The sequence below is a fragment of the Erinaceus europaeus genome, chromosome 1 (assembly GCF_950295315.1).
Source record: "Erinaceus europaeus chromosome 1, mEriEur2.1, whole genome shotgun sequence".
NCBI lineage: Eukaryota > Metazoa > Chordata > Mammalia > Eulipotyphla > Erinaceidae > Erinaceus > Erinaceus europaeus.
Window position 1 is genome coordinate 112,815,500 of NC_080162.1, and position 17,181 is coordinate 112,832,680.

Genomic DNA, 17,181 nt, shown 5'->3' on the forward strand with positions numbered 1-17,181 from the left:
ATCTTAGACCACAGAGACCAGAAACTACTGGCTGCAACACTATATAAGATACAGCTATATGTAAATAGCATGGTGAGGTCTTATATGATACAGCAAATCCTAACAATGGGATTTTGAAAGTCAACTGAATTTCCAAATAATTTGGTTATAATAATAACTATCTACTGCCTTCTTAAATCCTAAGACAGCAGGAACTTTTCCTATTCTCTATTAACCCGTATTTCTCCCAGTCCTGGAACCTCTGGGGACAGGGCTCGTTTTCCATTGATACTGCATCTGCTGATCTCAACCTAATCAATGCAACCTCCTGGACATGTTTTGATTGTGCCAAAAGACACCAGGTATGCGATGTCAACTCTTCAGTTCCATTACTCTGCCACAAAGTTGCAGATGCTACCATGACACCAACCTGACTTCCCTGGGCAGACAACCTCACCAATGAGTCCTAGAACTCCACCTCCCCAGAGCCCTACCCTAGTAGGGAAAGACAGAAACAGGCTGGGGGTGTGAATCCACCTGCCAACACCTATGTTCAGTGGAGAAGCAATTACAGAAGCCAGATTTTCTACCTTCTTCACCCCATAATGATCCTGGGTCCCAGAGAGATAAAGAATATAAAGGCTTTCAAAAGAGGGATGGGGTAGGGAACTCTGGTGGTGAGAATTGTACCCCTCTTATCCTCTGGTCTTATCAATATTTTATTTTATAAATAAATTTTAAAAAATGGTCCAGTCTCTGGCACCACAATAAGTCAGGATTTCGCAGTGATTAAATTAAAAAAAAAGATATTAAATAATGAACAACAGTGAATGATCCTGTTTTCATTAAGTTTTAACAGACTCCCTGATGAAGGATGCAAATGACACTCCCCATCTTTGTTTGTTGGCAAATGTCATTAAACAATTGATCAATGAATATTGTGACTATCTCATGAAAAACAATTTCAGTATTTTTATTTAGTTATGGCTGTAATTGGCAAATATTCATACCAATTATTCTTTCACTTACTCCTTTTTCTATCTAATTAAAATGCAAATGTTTCAAGTCCTGAAACAGAATCTCCAATGTTGAAAAATGATTCCAATAAACATTTTACAGGACCAAATAACTGTTTATTTTAGCATTACATTCATTGTATTTTCAAGTCACTATCACTTATATTCAGTTATGCATCTACATCTGTTTCACACATATGAAACTAGCTGCACAGGGATACTACCTACTTAAGAAAGACTTATCACATGCAGTCATTCTAGTTTGTGATAGGGCTAGTTCCTCTGTGACAGTCAAGAAAAACATATTTTACAAAGTATAAAATAAATGACTTAGCATTCAATAGCTAAATTTATTATTCATAGATATAGGTTAATGATAATGTTTAACAGCATAGACAATTGAACCAATTTACTAATTGTACCTCACAATGAACTTCTTCTAGCTTATAATCCAAATGGAGAGAACAATGACTATTCAAAATGGAAACTTGTGTCCTTTGCACATCCTCAGTGAGGACTCAGTGGTGGCACATACATTACAGAGGTCAAGGACGAAGATTCAAGCCCCCAAGCCCCACTTGCAGTGGGCAATTTTTTCTGTGTGATGAAGCAGGCTGCACCTGTCTCTCTTTCTCTCCCTTTCTAGCTCCCCATGACATCTCAATTTCTCTCTGTCTCTATTCACAATTAAATAACAGAAATATTATAAAACATCAACAAAATAACAGAAAATAAAAAGTCTTCAATGGACTCCATTCTCACTGAAAAAAAATAAATAAATTCCTCTGTAGAGCAAAGAATATAGGCCTTCTATAATGATGCCTCTCTATTCTATTCTTATCTTCTTATACCCTAAAAACACATAGCCAATTCCAATCATTATTCTATTTCTCCAAATCCAAGGACTTTCCCACTCCTTCACTCTTCCTTCACCTAGATCACTTTTTTTTTCTTTGCCTCCAGGGTTTTTGTTGGGGCTAGGTACCAGCACCATGAATCCACTGCTCCTGGAGGCCATCCTCCTTAGTTTGTTGCTCTTGTTATTGCTACTGTCACTATTGCTGTTGTTGGATAGGACAAAGAGAAATCTAGAGTGGAGGGGAATGGAGAAAGGGGGAGAAAAACATAGACATGTGAAGATCTGCTCCACCTCTTATGAAGTGAATACCCACCCCCTGTAGGTGGGGAGCCCTGGGCTCTCCAACCTGGACCCTTGCACCTGTCCTTGCGCCTTATTCCCTCAACCTGGCCCCATAGATCACCTTTTCCTATTTGATAGTTTGTGAAGATGCCCAGCACCACTTCCACATTTACTGTAATCTTCACTTTGTTCCCCCCTCACACTGCCTGTAGTTCACACCACAAGATGCAATGCGTGCAATGATTTCTTCAGTGTTTATCTGTTTCCTTTGTCTGTTGCTTCCTGGAAGTCAGAGTTAGATCTCAACAATAATTGGTGCTCAGTAAAAATGTCTTTATAAGTCTGATAGCTCTAATATTAACAGTTTAAATATTATTGGGGAACATAAAATCACTCATCACACACAATGACCATATAGCTTACAACAAAAAGTTGTAAGTACTAGGGGCCATGTGGCAGGCAGCACATCTGCTTGAGTGCATTCATTACTGAGCACAAGGACCCAAGTTCAAGCCCCTGGTCCCCACCTGCAGCAGAAAAGCTTTAGGAGCACTGAAGCAGGACTGCAGGTGTCTCTCTGTCTCTCTCCCCCTCTCTCTCGCTCTCCCTTCTCAGTTTCTCTGTCTCTATCCAATTATAAATAAATAAAAATAAAAGTTATATATATACCTTCATAGCAGTATTACATTATTATTATTATTATTATTATTATTATTATTATTATTATTATTATTATTTTCCAGAGCACTGCTCAACTCTGGCTTATGGCTTTTGATGGTGCAAGGGACTGAATGTTGGACTTTGGAACCTTAAACATGAGGGTCTTTTTGCAAAACCCGTATGCTGTCTTCAGTGCCCTTCAGATATTGTAAAAATAACCATTAACCATTGCCTTCAGATTTATATAATATTGAATTCATATACTTATTTTAATACTGACAGCACTGAAAAATGCCGGGAGCCAAGGCCTTAGCTAAGACTCTCATATAGCCAGGGTGAGAGGACATTCTGACCATTGGAACTGAGATTATCATCTAGCTGTTTGGAAAGTTGCTTACCCACCTCCCTCCCCCACTACCTTAGCAGAACTTCCTCCTTGTTTGTGCTTATATTGTGGCTGTAAAATAAAATTTTCAGAGCTTGATCAGACCTCCTGTCTTGCTCTCATTCTTCGTGTCTCTTGTCCCCTCCATTCTCTCGCCCCCTACCCTAGGTTTCTGTCGATAACCCTGCAGGCCGGGGCAGAAAAAAAACTTGCTTCTTTTTAAAGTAATTTATTATTAATAAAAGAGAGAAACAGAGAGAAAGAGAGGTAGATAGGCCAGAACACTGCTCAGCTCTAGTTTATGGTAGTGCTGAGGATGATTGAACCTGGGACCTCAGACCCTCAGACATGAAAGTATTTTGCAGAACAATTATGCTGTCTTCCCAGGCCCCAAAAACCTACTTCTAATCTTTCTTCTCCCTCTCCCTCCCTTTCTTCCTTTCCCTCCCCTCTTTACCTGAATGCTGCTTAACTCTAATTTATGGTGATATTAGGGATTCATCTAAGTGTATAGAACTTCAAATTGTCGCATAGCAATTATGCTATCTCCCTAACTCAATGGACCAAATCTACTCAAATATTTAATTGCTTTATTTCTTCATTGGAATATATATATATAACTTAAATTTTCCTCTTCAAAATATCTGCCTGTTACTACTTCACTAAGTATTAAAGACTATAAGACACACATATTTTCTATCTTTTAGATAATTTCTCCAACTAGAATGATTTATTATTCAAGACATTATGTGACAAATAATTATGCAGTATTCACCTCTTTTTATGGACATATTTAAAATGTAAGAGCTTCAAGCCAAAAGTTCAATATGAAACACCACACAGTTGACTGCTACTCTCACTGTTGAAGTCTATGAACTCGGGATCAGCTAGTTAAGATTTCCTTTCATTTCTTCTTATGCACTTATTGATATTCACTGATCATCCCTGTAAGAACAGCTATTCACTAACATAACTTACAGCATGAAAAAGGAGATTCTTATTTTATAATCACTTACTTTAACAAGTTATAGACTCCAAGAGCGATACAATGGCAAAGCAATTACAGTTAGTTTCCATCTGACCCTGGATGCAGCCTGTAGGTGTAATTTCCTTACTATAACAACTGCTTTCCTCATAGTTATCATCTACCAATATATCACAGAAATCCAGAGACCCATGGGGAAGTGCATGTAAAATCGGTGATGGGAGAGGACAGAGATCAGAGATCAGACTTAGAATATAGGAAGACCTATTCGAATGGTTCCCAGATTTCCACAACTAATTTTAAATACAAACGATTTTCATCAAAACAAAAGTAAACTCCAAATGGTTTATAGACTTAGACACTAGGCCAGATATTATCAAATACTTAGAGGAAAATATTGGTAGAACTCTTTTCCATCTAAGTTTTATAGGCATCTTCAATGGTTAAAGTCCAATTGCAGAGAAAATAAAACCAAAAATAAACCAATGGGACAATATCAAATTGAAAAACATCTGCACAACAAAAGAAATCACCACCTAAAGATACTCTTTAAAGAATGGGAGAAGATCTTTACATATATCAGATAAAAGGTTAATAATCAAAATATATAAAGGGCTCACTTCTTCTTCTAGCATTTGCCCTTCTTCCATAGGCAAAATATATAAAGGGCTCACCAAACTCAGCAACAACAAAACAAAAACAAACAAACAAAAAATGACCTCTTCCTAAAATGGAAAGAGGATATGAACAGAATATCCACCAAAGTAGAATCCAAAAGACCAATAAACATATAAAATATCCTCCAAGTCACTGATTATCAGAAAATGCAAATAAAGACAACAATGAAATACCACTTCACTCATGTGAGAATGCCATACACCAGAAAAGGTAGCAGCAACAAATGCTGGAGTGGTTGTGGGGACAAAGGAACCTTCCTGCACTGCTGGTGGGAATTTCAATTGGCCCAACCCCTGTGGAGAGCAGTCTGGAGAACCTGCAGAAAGCTAGAAGTGGACCTACCTTATGACCCTGCAATTCCTCTCCTGGGGATATATCCTAAGAAACTAAACACATCCATCCAAAAAGATATATGTATACCTATGTTCATAGCAGCACACTTTATTTATTTTTTAATATTTATTTACTTATTTATTTTTCTTTTTATTGCCCTTATTTTTATTGTTGTTGTAGTTCTTATTGTTGTTGTTATTATTAATGTCATCATTGTTGGATAGGACAGAGAGAAATGGAGAGAAGAGGGAAAGTCAGAGGGGAGAGAGAAAGACACCTACAGACCTGCTTCACTGCCTGTGAATCGACTCCCCTGCAGGTGGGGATCCGGGGGCTCAAACCAGGATCCTTATGCCAGTCCTTGTGCTTTGTGCAGCAGCACATTTTGTAATAGTCAAAACCTGGAAGCAACCTAGGTGTCCAACAACAGATAAGTGGTTGAGTAAGTTGTGTTCTAGATATACAGTGGAATACTACTCAGTTATTAAGAATGATGGGTCTACCTTCTTCACCTCATTTTGGATGAAGCCTGAAGGAGTCATGTGAAGTGAGATCAGCCAGAAAATGAAGGAAGAATATGGGATGATCTCACTCATAATAAGAACAAAAGGGAAATCACAAAGCAGAAGCTGGACTGGGTTTGGAGTATTGCACCAAAGTAATGGACTTTGGAGGGGGTGGCATTTTCAGGTCCTGGTGCATGATAGCAAAGGAGGACCAAGGGTGGGGTGAGAGTGTTCTGCAAAAAAAAAAAAAAAAGGAAATTTTACACATGTGTAACAACTGTATTTACTGTAAATTGTTAGTACCCCAAAATAAATGCATGAATTCAATTAAATTGTCTCAGAATATTTAAGACCAGTATAACAAGCAATAACAGAATATTGGACTTACTCCTTTTATAGAATAAACTATGAATGAATTGAAAATCTTAGAATGTTTAAGAGTTTCATTACATAGAACTCACATAATGTTATTCACAGACATTGGGCAAGGTATGTAAATTCACCATAAACTTTTTTTTAATGTGTAAAGCATTGTTGTATATTCATAGATGGGAAGATAAGAGGAAATCCTCTTTAAAAAGCACTAGACTGCAGGCCTGGTGGTGCATCAGGTTAAGTGCACATAGTATCATGCACAAGGATATGGCTGAGTTATTTAGATAGAAGAGATTAAGGGTGGTGGGTGGGGAGAGATACCAAAGCACTACAACTTCTCAAATGAACCCAGGGTCAGGTTGAACCTGGGCTTTTGCCTGACAAAGCACACACACTATTCTGGTAAAATCTTTTACTGACCCTCCTAGACCCTCACCTGAATAAAAAAAAAAAAAAGAAAGAAAGAAAAAAGCAATCTGTAGCAGTGAAACTGTCTATGCACAGAAATGCCCAGCTGGGGATGGGGAGGGGGGGGGAGGGAGGGAGAGAGAGAGAGAGAGAGAGAGAGAGAGAGAGGGGATGAATATTATCTAGGAAATAAATACATATTTAGAAAACATACAGCAGATCCAAAAACAATCTGGTAGACCATGATGAACTTATCTGATTATAGTGGGGGAAAAAAAGTCAGTTCCATAGCATAGAGGGAAAAGGAAGAGAAAACAAAATAGAAAGAACAGACTAAAAGAGAAGGCATGAGTGTCCGGAAGTAGTACAAAGAGTTCAGCGCATAGGACATAAAGTCATGGAAAGGATAAGGATTCTGCTCAGAGCCCCTGGCTCCCCACATGCAGGGGGTGGTCACTTCACAGGTGGTGAAGCAGGTCTGCTCTGCAGGTGTCTAACTTTCTCTCCCCCTCTGTCTTTCCCTCCTCTCTCGATTTCTCTCTGTCCTATCCAACAACAATAACTACAATAATAACCACAACAACAATAAACAAGGAGGACAACAAAAGGGAAAAAAATAATTTCCAGGAGCAGTGGATTTGTGGTGCAGGCACGGAGCCCCAGTGATAACCCTGGAGATATATATAAACAGAGAGGGCATGAAGGATAAAGGAATGCTAGGCATAAGATAAAGAGAGATTAGTATGTGCCAAGGAATAGGATTTTATATGCAATGACCAAAATCCAGGTCCCAGATGAAGAAACTCAGGGTATTCCTGGCCTGAGGAATAGGTCCCAATCATAGCACAGGGCCTGTGCAAATCTCTGGACCACTTCTCTGTGTTTCTTTACATATCTTTCAGGTTTTCATCTCCACCCACCCCGAGGGAGGTCAGAGAAAGTGTTTTTGCTTTTAGGTTTTGTGTTTTGTTTTGTTTTTCCACATTGTGTAGCATACATAGTAAGCCATCAGTACAGGAATTAAATGCACAGTGGGAGACAGTGGTGGTTAATTCATTAAAGGAAAAATGAGAAGAAAATGTAAAGCTAAAAGACAGACATCCCTGCAGATTCTGTAATGGAAGTTAATTTATTAATGAATTAAAACAATGACTGGTTTCCCTCCTTAAGTACTGACTTGAACCTGAGTGTTACTTACTGAGGTATGTTGTGCTGCCAACACAACACTGCACACTGTGGGAACACAGATTTTGTTGCAGACACAAGAAAGCTAAATGGTCTATTACAGATAATAATTGCAGCAGATAATCAAAGACAGGGAAAGCTTAATTCAGGCTGTAGTTATCTTTGAAGGCTTCCCAATGGGTTAGAGATGGAGCTGGGTCTTGAATGGTTGTAATTTAATTGACACAACCAAGGAATTCTAAACAGCAAGAGCAAGAACCAGGAAAGAAGAAAAATGATTAGGCAAAGTGTAGATCCTAAATATATTCTTCACACTCCTGACTTGAAAATGTCAGATTCATCAAGCAGGTTTTTTTTCTCTTCCCCCACTGAGTTCATGACATGACAATCCTCTAAGAAAAGTGGAGCATCTGGCTATGCAGTCTAAAAGCTTTTAGAATTAGCCAAGTACTTTGACAGCCCAGAAGCCATTTGCATAAGGTCTAAACTAGCAGAGTCTTCTATGGAAGCCCTGTAGATAAAACCCACTCTGCCATACATTCAAATTCCCCTGTAGAGTCTGCCTTTTATTGGACCCCCAGGAAGGTGCACTGGCGTGAGACCGGGCTATAAGATATTTAATGGTCAAGGAAAATTGCAAAAGGAATGCAGTCGTGTGTTTGAAAAGGAAACAAACCATTTCTCAGCTGGCAAGAGGCAAAGATAGCTTTCTCCCTGCTGCCAGAGATCAGACAATGCTCATTTTTTTGCTGGCATGAGAGAGACAGGGAAAGTGGGGCAAGAAATTTTAAAGTTCAATGGAGTTGGGGGTGGTTACTGGGAGAATTGACAGTTCTTGATGAATCCAAAGGATATCACTCCTCAAAGCAAATGAAGAGGGCAGCCTTGTTGCTCAATTTGCATGACATAGTGGCCACTTTCCAGTCGGAAGTTGGGGCTTTTAAAAACACTCTTCCAGCTTAAATAAACCAACAGAGGACAAAGCTTATTTGATGGAAGTAGATTCACATGTTAATCCAAGAGTTTATCCTAAAGCTTAAATGTATCTCCTCCATCTACATGTGTGTGTCTACATATGCACATAAAATCAGCTTTGATCATAGACAGAAACTGAGAAATAAGAACAGAATGGGAAACACAAAGAAGAACTTGGACTGGAATTGGTATATTGCACCAAAGTAAAAAAACTCTGGGGTGAGGTGGAGGGTTCAGATCCTGGAACAGGATGGCAGAGGAGGACCTAGTGGGGACTGAATTGTTATGTGGAATGTTACACATGTACAAACTACTGCATTGTATTTTACTGTCAACTATAAACTGTGAATCCCCCCAATAAAGGGGGAAAATCATCTTTCAGTTTTAATAGTTGTTGTAGCAGCTACTGTTTCTGGAATCTGACTTTCACTAGGCTCTATGCTACAGGGTTCACAGGCATATCTCTGCACCTCTCTTCAGCCTCATGGAATGTTCTGGTCTATGTCACCAGATATCTGTAAGTCCAACAGATGTTTCATATGTTTTTTTTTCCTCATTTTTGTTTGAATTATCAAATGTATCTCTTAGATATGTCCTCTTTCATGATTACTGCCCCCTTCATTATCTCTTGTTCTAGCACATCCTGTTTTCACATGTTCTTAACTTTCCTCCTGCCTTTTAGTGTTTGTCACTTCATTCTCATCTAGTTTATATTTATTTTTATAGAGATTTTTTTAATGTTTAAGTATAATTTATTTATTATTGGATAAAGACAGAAAGAGATTGGGAGAAGAAGAGGAGGTAGAGAAAGAGACAAGAGTGACACCTACAGTCCTGCTTCACAACTCATGAAGCTTTCCCCTTGCAGGTGGGGACTAGGGGCTTGAACCCAGGTCCTTGTGTACTGTATAAGTTTGTGCTTGACTCGTGCGTGAGGGCGAGCGGAGCCGGAGACGAGAAAGAGAGAGAGGGAGAGAGGGAGAGAGAGAGAGAGGGGGGGGGGAGAGAGCGCGCGCGAGCGAGCGAGCAGAGAGGCCGAAGTCGGATCTGACAATATGGCCGGGCTGCCCCGCAGGATCATCAAGGAAACCCAGCGTTTGCTGGCAGAACCTGTTCCTGGTATTAAAGCAGAACCAGATGAGAGCAACGCCCGCTATTTTCATGTGGTCATTGCTGGCCCTCAGGATTCCCCCTTTGAGGGAGAGACTTTTAAACTTGAACTATTTCTTCCAGAAGAATACCCAATGGCAGCCCCTAAAGTACGTTTCATGACCAAAATTTATCATCCTAATGTAGACAAGTTGGGAAGAATGTGTTTAGATATTTTGAAAGATAAATGGTCCCCAGCACTGCAGATCCGCACAGTTCTGCTATCGATCCAGGCTTTGTTAAGTGCTCCCAACCCAGAGGATCCACTAGCAAATGACGTAGCGGAGCAGTGGAAGACGAACGAAGCCCAAGCCATAGAGACAGCTAGAGCATGGACTAGGCTATATGCCATGAATAATATTTAAATGGATCTGATCATCACATGTGCATCACTTCTCCTGTTCTGCCAAGACTTCTTCGGTTTTTTTTTTTTCTTTTTTTGCATTTAATGGACAGTCTTAGACACATTACAAAATTAAAAAAAGCCCAGATATCTTCAGTCCTTTGGTGATTAAATACACATTAGCAAATCTGTGTCTTGTCCTGATTCACTGTTAAGCATGAACAGAGGCTAGAAGCATCACCTGGATTGTTGCGAAACGTTTAAGAGCAGTGGTCCCTCTCTGCTTTTACTCATTTCCCCATCATGGTTTAAGTATAAGGCACTGTGAATGAAGGTAGTCGTCAGGGTTAGCTGCAGGGGGTGTTTTTTTATTTTATTTTTCCTTTGAGGAGGGATGTTTTATATTTTACAGGCTCCTTCCTCCCACTTTATGGTAATCTAATTGCATTGGTTAAAGCAGCTACCCAGTTCTTTAGAATATGCTCTCTAGCCAAGTCTAACTTTTCTTTAGACACTGTAGATGGACAAGCTTTATTGTTTGAACCAAAATGGAAACATTAAACAAACATCACAGCCCTCACTAATAACATTGTGACTTTGCTGTCAAGTGTAGAATCCTCCCTTCAAGAAAAAGCTTGTGACCATTTTGTATGGCTTGTCTGGGAACTTCTGTAAATCCTTTAAGTTTTAGTAAAATATTTTTTGTTATTCTGAAAAAAAAAAAAAAAAGTTTGTGCTTAACTAGGTGTACCAGGGCCTGGCCCCTCATCTACTTTATATTTAAAAGGCAAACATTTCTTAAGGTGTGATTTGAAAATAATTCCTAATCTACTCATAATCATGCAAAGTATTTTCCTTTATTTCATTTTGTGGTCAAGATATAACACTGAATTTTTTGGTAGCATTTCTTTAGGGTCCTGATTTGTCAAATGCAGAGGCTCAGGGATTTATGTCACTGGCTCACAGTGACCACACTTAAGTCAATGCAGACTAACTTGTCTCACTGCACTGCCTCCCTGTGTCAGATTTTTAATTCTGTGCCTTATTCCAGCCACATCTACTTATTGAATCAGTGCTGGTTTACAAGACTGTTAAGAGTACAGCTTCACCAGGATCAGATGGTAGCACAGCAGGTTAAGCTCAAGGACTGGCTTAAGGATCCCAGTTTGAGCCCCCAGCTCCCTACCTGCAGGGGAATTGGGGTGGTGAAGCAGGTCTGCAGGTGTCTATCTTTCTCTCTCCCTCTCTGTCTTCCCCTCCTCTCTCCATTTCTCTCTGTCCTCTCCAACAACGAAGGACATCAACAACAACAATAATAACAGCAACAAGGCTACAACAACAAGGGCAACAAAAGGGGGAAAAGTGGCTTCCAGGAACAGTGGATTCATCGTGCAGGCACTGAGCCCCAGCAAAAACCCTGGAGGAAATAATAATAATAATAATATAAAATAAAAAAAGAGTACAGCTTCACACCTCTTCCACCATCCAAGGACAGTTCACCACCCCAATCCCCATGTAGTGAACCTCAAAGCTCCCCTCCTGCTCCCTCCCCAAAGTCCTTTACTTGGGTGCAATACTCCAGACCCAGTCCAAGTACTATATTAGGTTTCTTCTTTCTGTGGTTATTTCTCAGCTTCTGTCTATGTGTGGGATCATCCCATATTCATCTTTGTCTTTCTGGCTGATCTCACTTCACAGAATTCCTTCAAACTCCATCCAAAATAAGGTGGATTCCTCATTCTTAATAGCTGAGTAGCATTCCAATGTATATCTAGACCACAACTAACTCAGCCACTCATCTGTTGTGACTTCTAGGTCTGTGTTATTATAAAGTGTGCTGCTATGAACATAAGTGTACACAAAACTTTTGGATGGGTGAGTTGGGTTCTTTAGGATATATCACCAGAAGAGAAATTGCAGGATCATAGGGCAGGTCCATTTCTAGCCTCTGAGAGTTCTCCAGACTGTTCTCCACAGGGAGAACACAGGAGGGTTCTTCTGCCCCCACCACAAAGTACAAGGGCCTGAGCAAGGGTCTTGATTCCCCCACCTGTATCTCTTTCCCTCTCTATCTCCCACTCCCCTCTCAGTTTCTCTCTGTCCTGTCCAATGGAAAAACTGGACTCCAGAAGCAGTGGATTCGTAGTGCTGGCATCAAGCTCCAGTGATAACACTGGAGGCAAATAATAATAATTATTATAATAATAAATCTTAGAAAGAAAAAAGAAAGGTGTCATTCAAGCACATCTCAAGATCAGTCATTCACTAAGAAAATAAAACCTTTGCACCATGTTCACAGTTAGTGCAAGTGATGCTGAACGTGGCTTTCATTGAAACTTCTCTTCATCTAGATCAACTATAGCAGTTTTAGTTGCAAAAATTCACACCAGGCAACCATAAGAGGACAACAACAATAATGACCACAACAAGGCTACAACAACAAGGGCAACAAAAGGGGAAAAAATGGCCTCCAGGAGCAGTGGATTCATCATGCAGGCACTGAGCCCCAGCAATAACCCTGGAGGCAATAATAATAATAATAATAATTACTATTATTATATAAAATAAAATAAGAGTACAGCGATCTTAGAAGTCAAAGTGTGATAATAATGTTTAGACTGAGTCTTTTAATCAGGTGGGAAAAAAATGATTTCTACTTTACAGAAGAGAAACTGAAACAGAGGGATAATGTTCGGAGGGTTTCATAGGGAGAACATGGAAAGGCAGAGAAACATTAACTGCCTGACATACACCCTCATTCTCAGCACTCCAAGGTCCACATGAGCTAAGGTTTGAGCTCTGGTGTAAATGCAGTCTAAGGAATAAATCCAGGACTTCACACAAACAGGACATCATCAAATGGCAGCCCACACCTAAGATTTCAAATTCTCTTTCAGAGGGTGGCAGGGATAGAGGAGAGTGGGAGAGAGAGACAAAAGGAGGGGAGGGGAGGGGAGGGGAGGAGGAGGAGAGAGGAGAGGGAGAGGGAGAGGGAGAGGGAGAGGGAGAGGGAGAGGGAGAGGGAGAGGGAGAGGGAGAGGGAGAGGGAGAGGGAGAAGGATGAGGAGGGGAGGGGAGAGGAGAGGAGAGGAGGGAAGGGGAGGGGAGGGGAGAAAAGAGGAGGGAAGAAGAGGGGAGGGGAGGGGAGGGAAGAGGAGGGGAGGGGAGGGGAGGGAAGAGGAGGGGAGGAGAGGGGAGGGGAGGGGAGGGGAGGGGAGGGAAAGGAAGGGGCCAAAGTACTGTTCCACTGCCCAGGATACTTCCCCTTGGCAATGTATGGAGCTGCCTTGTGGTGTGAATTTAAACATAAGATCCCTGGCAGAGACTCAGTCACCAAACACATGAACTACCTTCGGGTCTCTTGCTATGTCTATTTATTTCTACATTCTTATTACCAAGTTCTATTAGTTAGCCCATGATAAACACATGTAGAAGTATTAAGATATGCTTCTTTCCAGTAAACCAGTCATCTTCTCACTCAGCTACCCAATAACCACATTTTTATTTTTTATGAATACACACTGAAACACTGAGTATAGGAAGTAATACTTAAAACAGTTAAGTAGGTAGGAATATAAACTAGAAAAAAAGATGTTTCAAGTAGGTAGGAATATAAACTAGAAAAAAAGATGTTTCACCCTAGAAAGTTTGATTACTGTCACCTTCAAATATCCTTATTATTATTTTTTTGTGGGTTTCATGGCCTTGAAGTTATGTCTTAACATTGGCATGAATCTCCAAATTCCTTTTAATATTAATAGTACTACTTATTTAAAATATTATTTTCCCAATTAATATCATGACCTCATATTTGGATAATATATATATATATATATTTTACTTATTTATAAAATGGAAGTATTGAAAAAACCATAGGATAAGAGGGGTACAATTCCATACAATTCCCACCATCAGAACTCCCTATCCCATTCCGTCCCTTGACAGCTTTCCTATTCTTTGTCCCTCTGGGAGTATGGTCTCAGGGTTATTATGAGGCTTCTATAATTACTTCCCCGCTGAACATGGGTGAAAGGTGATCTTACATTTTAATCTTTAGAATTCTGAACATTTCTTCCTCCTTCTAGTTCTCCTTCTCTTTCTTTTTTAGATTTATCTTGTATTAGTGACTTTATAAAAAGATAATATGGATAGATTTCTACACCACTTCCATTATCAAAGTTCTGTGCCTTCACAGGAGAGATACGGAGATACAGAGACACCTGAGGCCCTGCTGCATGCTTCCTTGTACCACACTGGCACTCTGTTTTGACTTTGGTTTGTGAACACACCTAGGTCTAAATGTCTAAATTAAGGATTTGCAATGAGACCCTGCAAATATTGGTTTAGATTTCAACTTTGCTACTTACTGAATAAAACAGACATATAAAAGGTAGTCCTATATAAATGCAAGGGACTTCATGAGGTCGAAAAAAGAAATGACTAGTAGTGGATCAAATATATGGGTTAATGTTAACCTTTTTCACTATTTCTAAACAAACTGACACATTTATTAAGTATCATTTTAATATTCAATTCTGTAGTGTACCATGTCAAATAAAATTGTGTAGTTGGGAATTTATCACTGAGAATCTAGCATAAGATGACTGAGTAAAATTCTAATTTCCAGCATGTAAAATGAGTCAGAGGATCCTAAGGCATATAGCTACTACCCAAGCATTGCTGGGTATCTGTGGCTCCCAGTTGCTTGGTACACTCTTAAGTAGCCAGGCAGGGAAGAAGGGTGATCCCTTAGGTTTACTGACAATTGTTAGGATAATGGATGTGGCCACAGAACTTCAAATGTAAATATGTTCTACATAGGGCAGGTCAGGTTAGTCTATGTGTTACTGAGTAGACTAGATTAATAAAAATTGAGACAGAGGCCAGGGGGTGGCTCACCTGATTGACAGTGCACAGGGACACAGTTTCAAGCCCCTGGTCCTTACCTGCAGGGGGAAAGCTTAAAGAGTGGTGAAGCAGGGCTGCAGGTTCTCTCTCACTCTCTCCCTCCCCTTCCCTCTCAATTCATTTGTCTCTGTTCAAATATATATATATATATATATATATATATATATATAATTTTTTAAAAGAATGAGGCATATCACAAGGATGTCACAAGTACTTGACATGTAACTATCATGGTGATCTCAAGAAAAGTAATGACAGATTTTTAATACTACTCAAAAAATTTTTTTTTAATTTCCCAACCTTTTTTATTTTTTATTATTATGCCTCCCTTGTTAGGTGGCATTAATATTTTTCTCCCCCATGTAGAGAAGACAACTTTTTAAAAATGGGTTTGAATTTCTAGTCTTATGGTCAGTGTTAGAAATTTCCTGAAATGCAGCTCAGCACAAATGGGCTTATGTCACAGAAAGACAGAAGTTTCATTTTTTTTACATGTTAAGTGCATCATCTTTCCCTATCCAGGGTATTTAGTAATTGTTCTAATAACTTCTAGCCATCTCTTTCCTGAACAAAAAAAAAATTATGCACCAATATAAGATTTACTTGAATTATTAAAAATGTATTTGTGTATCTAACCAAATAACTCAAGGGTTAATACTTTTTTTTTTTTTTTACATTCCCCAGATTCCCATTTAACAATACAACCCCCACTATTTCATTCATCATTTTTCATGGACCTGTATTCTCCCCACTCACCCATCCACCCCAGAGTCTTACTTTGGTGTAATACTCCAATTCCATTTCAGGTTCAACTTGTGTTTTCTTTTCTAATCTTGTTTTTCAACTTCGGCCTGAGAGTGAGATCATCCCATATACATCCTTCTGTTTCTGACTTATTTCACTCAACCTGATTTTTTCAAGGTCCATCCAAGATCGGCTGAAAACGGTGAAGTCACCATTTTTTACAGCTGAGTAGTATGCCATTGTGTATATATACCACAACTTGCTCAGCCACTCATCTGTTGTTGGACACCTGGGTTGCTTCCAAGTTTTGGCTATTACAAATTGTGCTGCCAAGAACATATGTGTACACAGATCTTTTTGGATGGATGTGTTGGGTTCCTTAGGATATATCCCCAGGAGGGGAATTGCAGGGTCATATGGTAGGTCCATTTCTAGCCTTCTGAGAGTTCTCCAGACTGTTCTCCACAGAGGTTGGACCAATTTACATTCCCACCAGCAGTGCAGGAGGGTTCCTTTGACCCCACACCCTCTCCAGAATTTGCTGCTGTTACCTTTTCTTATGTATGACATTCTCACAGGAGTGAAGTGATATCTCATTGTTGTCTTTATTTGCATTTCTCTGACAATCAGAGACTTGGAGCATTTTTTCATGTGTTTCTCGGCCTTTTGGATCTCTTCTGTGGTGAATATTCTGTCCAAGTCCTCCCCCCATTTTTGGATGGGGTTATTTGTTGTCTTGTTGTTGAGTCTGGCAAGCTCTTTATATATGTTGGTTATTAAACTCTTATCTGATGTATGGCATATAAAGATCTTCTCCCATTCTGTGAGGGGTCTCTTGGTTTGAGTAGTGGTTTCTTTTGCTGTGAAGAAGCTTTTTAATTTGATGTAGTCCCATAGGTTTATACTTGCCTTAGTCTTCCTTGTAATTGGATTCGTTTCATTGAAAATGTCTTTAAAATTTATGCGAAAAAAAGTTCTGGCAATATTTTCCTCTAAGTATCTGATAGTTTCTGGTCTAACATCCAAGTCCTTGATCCACTTGGAATTTACTTTTGTATTTGTTGAAATACAGTGATTCAGTTTCATTTTTCTGTATGTTTCAACCCATTGTTTCCAACACCATTTGTTGAAGAGACTCTGCTTTCCCCATGTAATAGTCTGGGCCCCTTTGTCAAAGATTAGATGTCCATACGTGTGGGGCCTCATTTCTGGGCTCTCAATTCTATTCCACTGGTCAGTGTGTCTTTTCATGTTCCAGTACCAAGCAGTTTTGATGACAATGGCCCTATAATACAATTTGAGATCTGGGAGTGTGATGCCTCCGGTTCTGTTCTTTTTTCTCAAGATTGTTTTGGCAATTCTAGGTCTTTTCTGGTTCCAGATAAACATTTGTAGCATTTTTTCTATTCTC

The 17,181-nt window shown here is 39.5% G+C and overlaps 2 protein-coding genes across 6 annotated transcripts in view; one reads left to right on the plus strand and one right to left on the minus strand.

The window, feature by feature from the left end:
- The window catches only part of NRG3 (neuregulin 3), a 1,315,406-nt gene that overhangs the window by 768,282 nt on the left and 529,943 nt on the right, over positions 1–17,181 (minus strand). The window lies entirely within an intron of this gene.
- Positions 9,604–10,828, plus strand: LOC132539368 (ubiquitin-conjugating enzyme E2 N-like). The gene has a single exon (XM_060193677.1). The coding sequence runs from the start codon at positions 9,682–9,684 to the stop codon at positions 10,138–10,140; it is 459 nt and encodes a 152-aa protein (XP_060049660.1). The 5' UTR covers positions 9,604–9,681; the 3' UTR covers positions 10,141–10,828.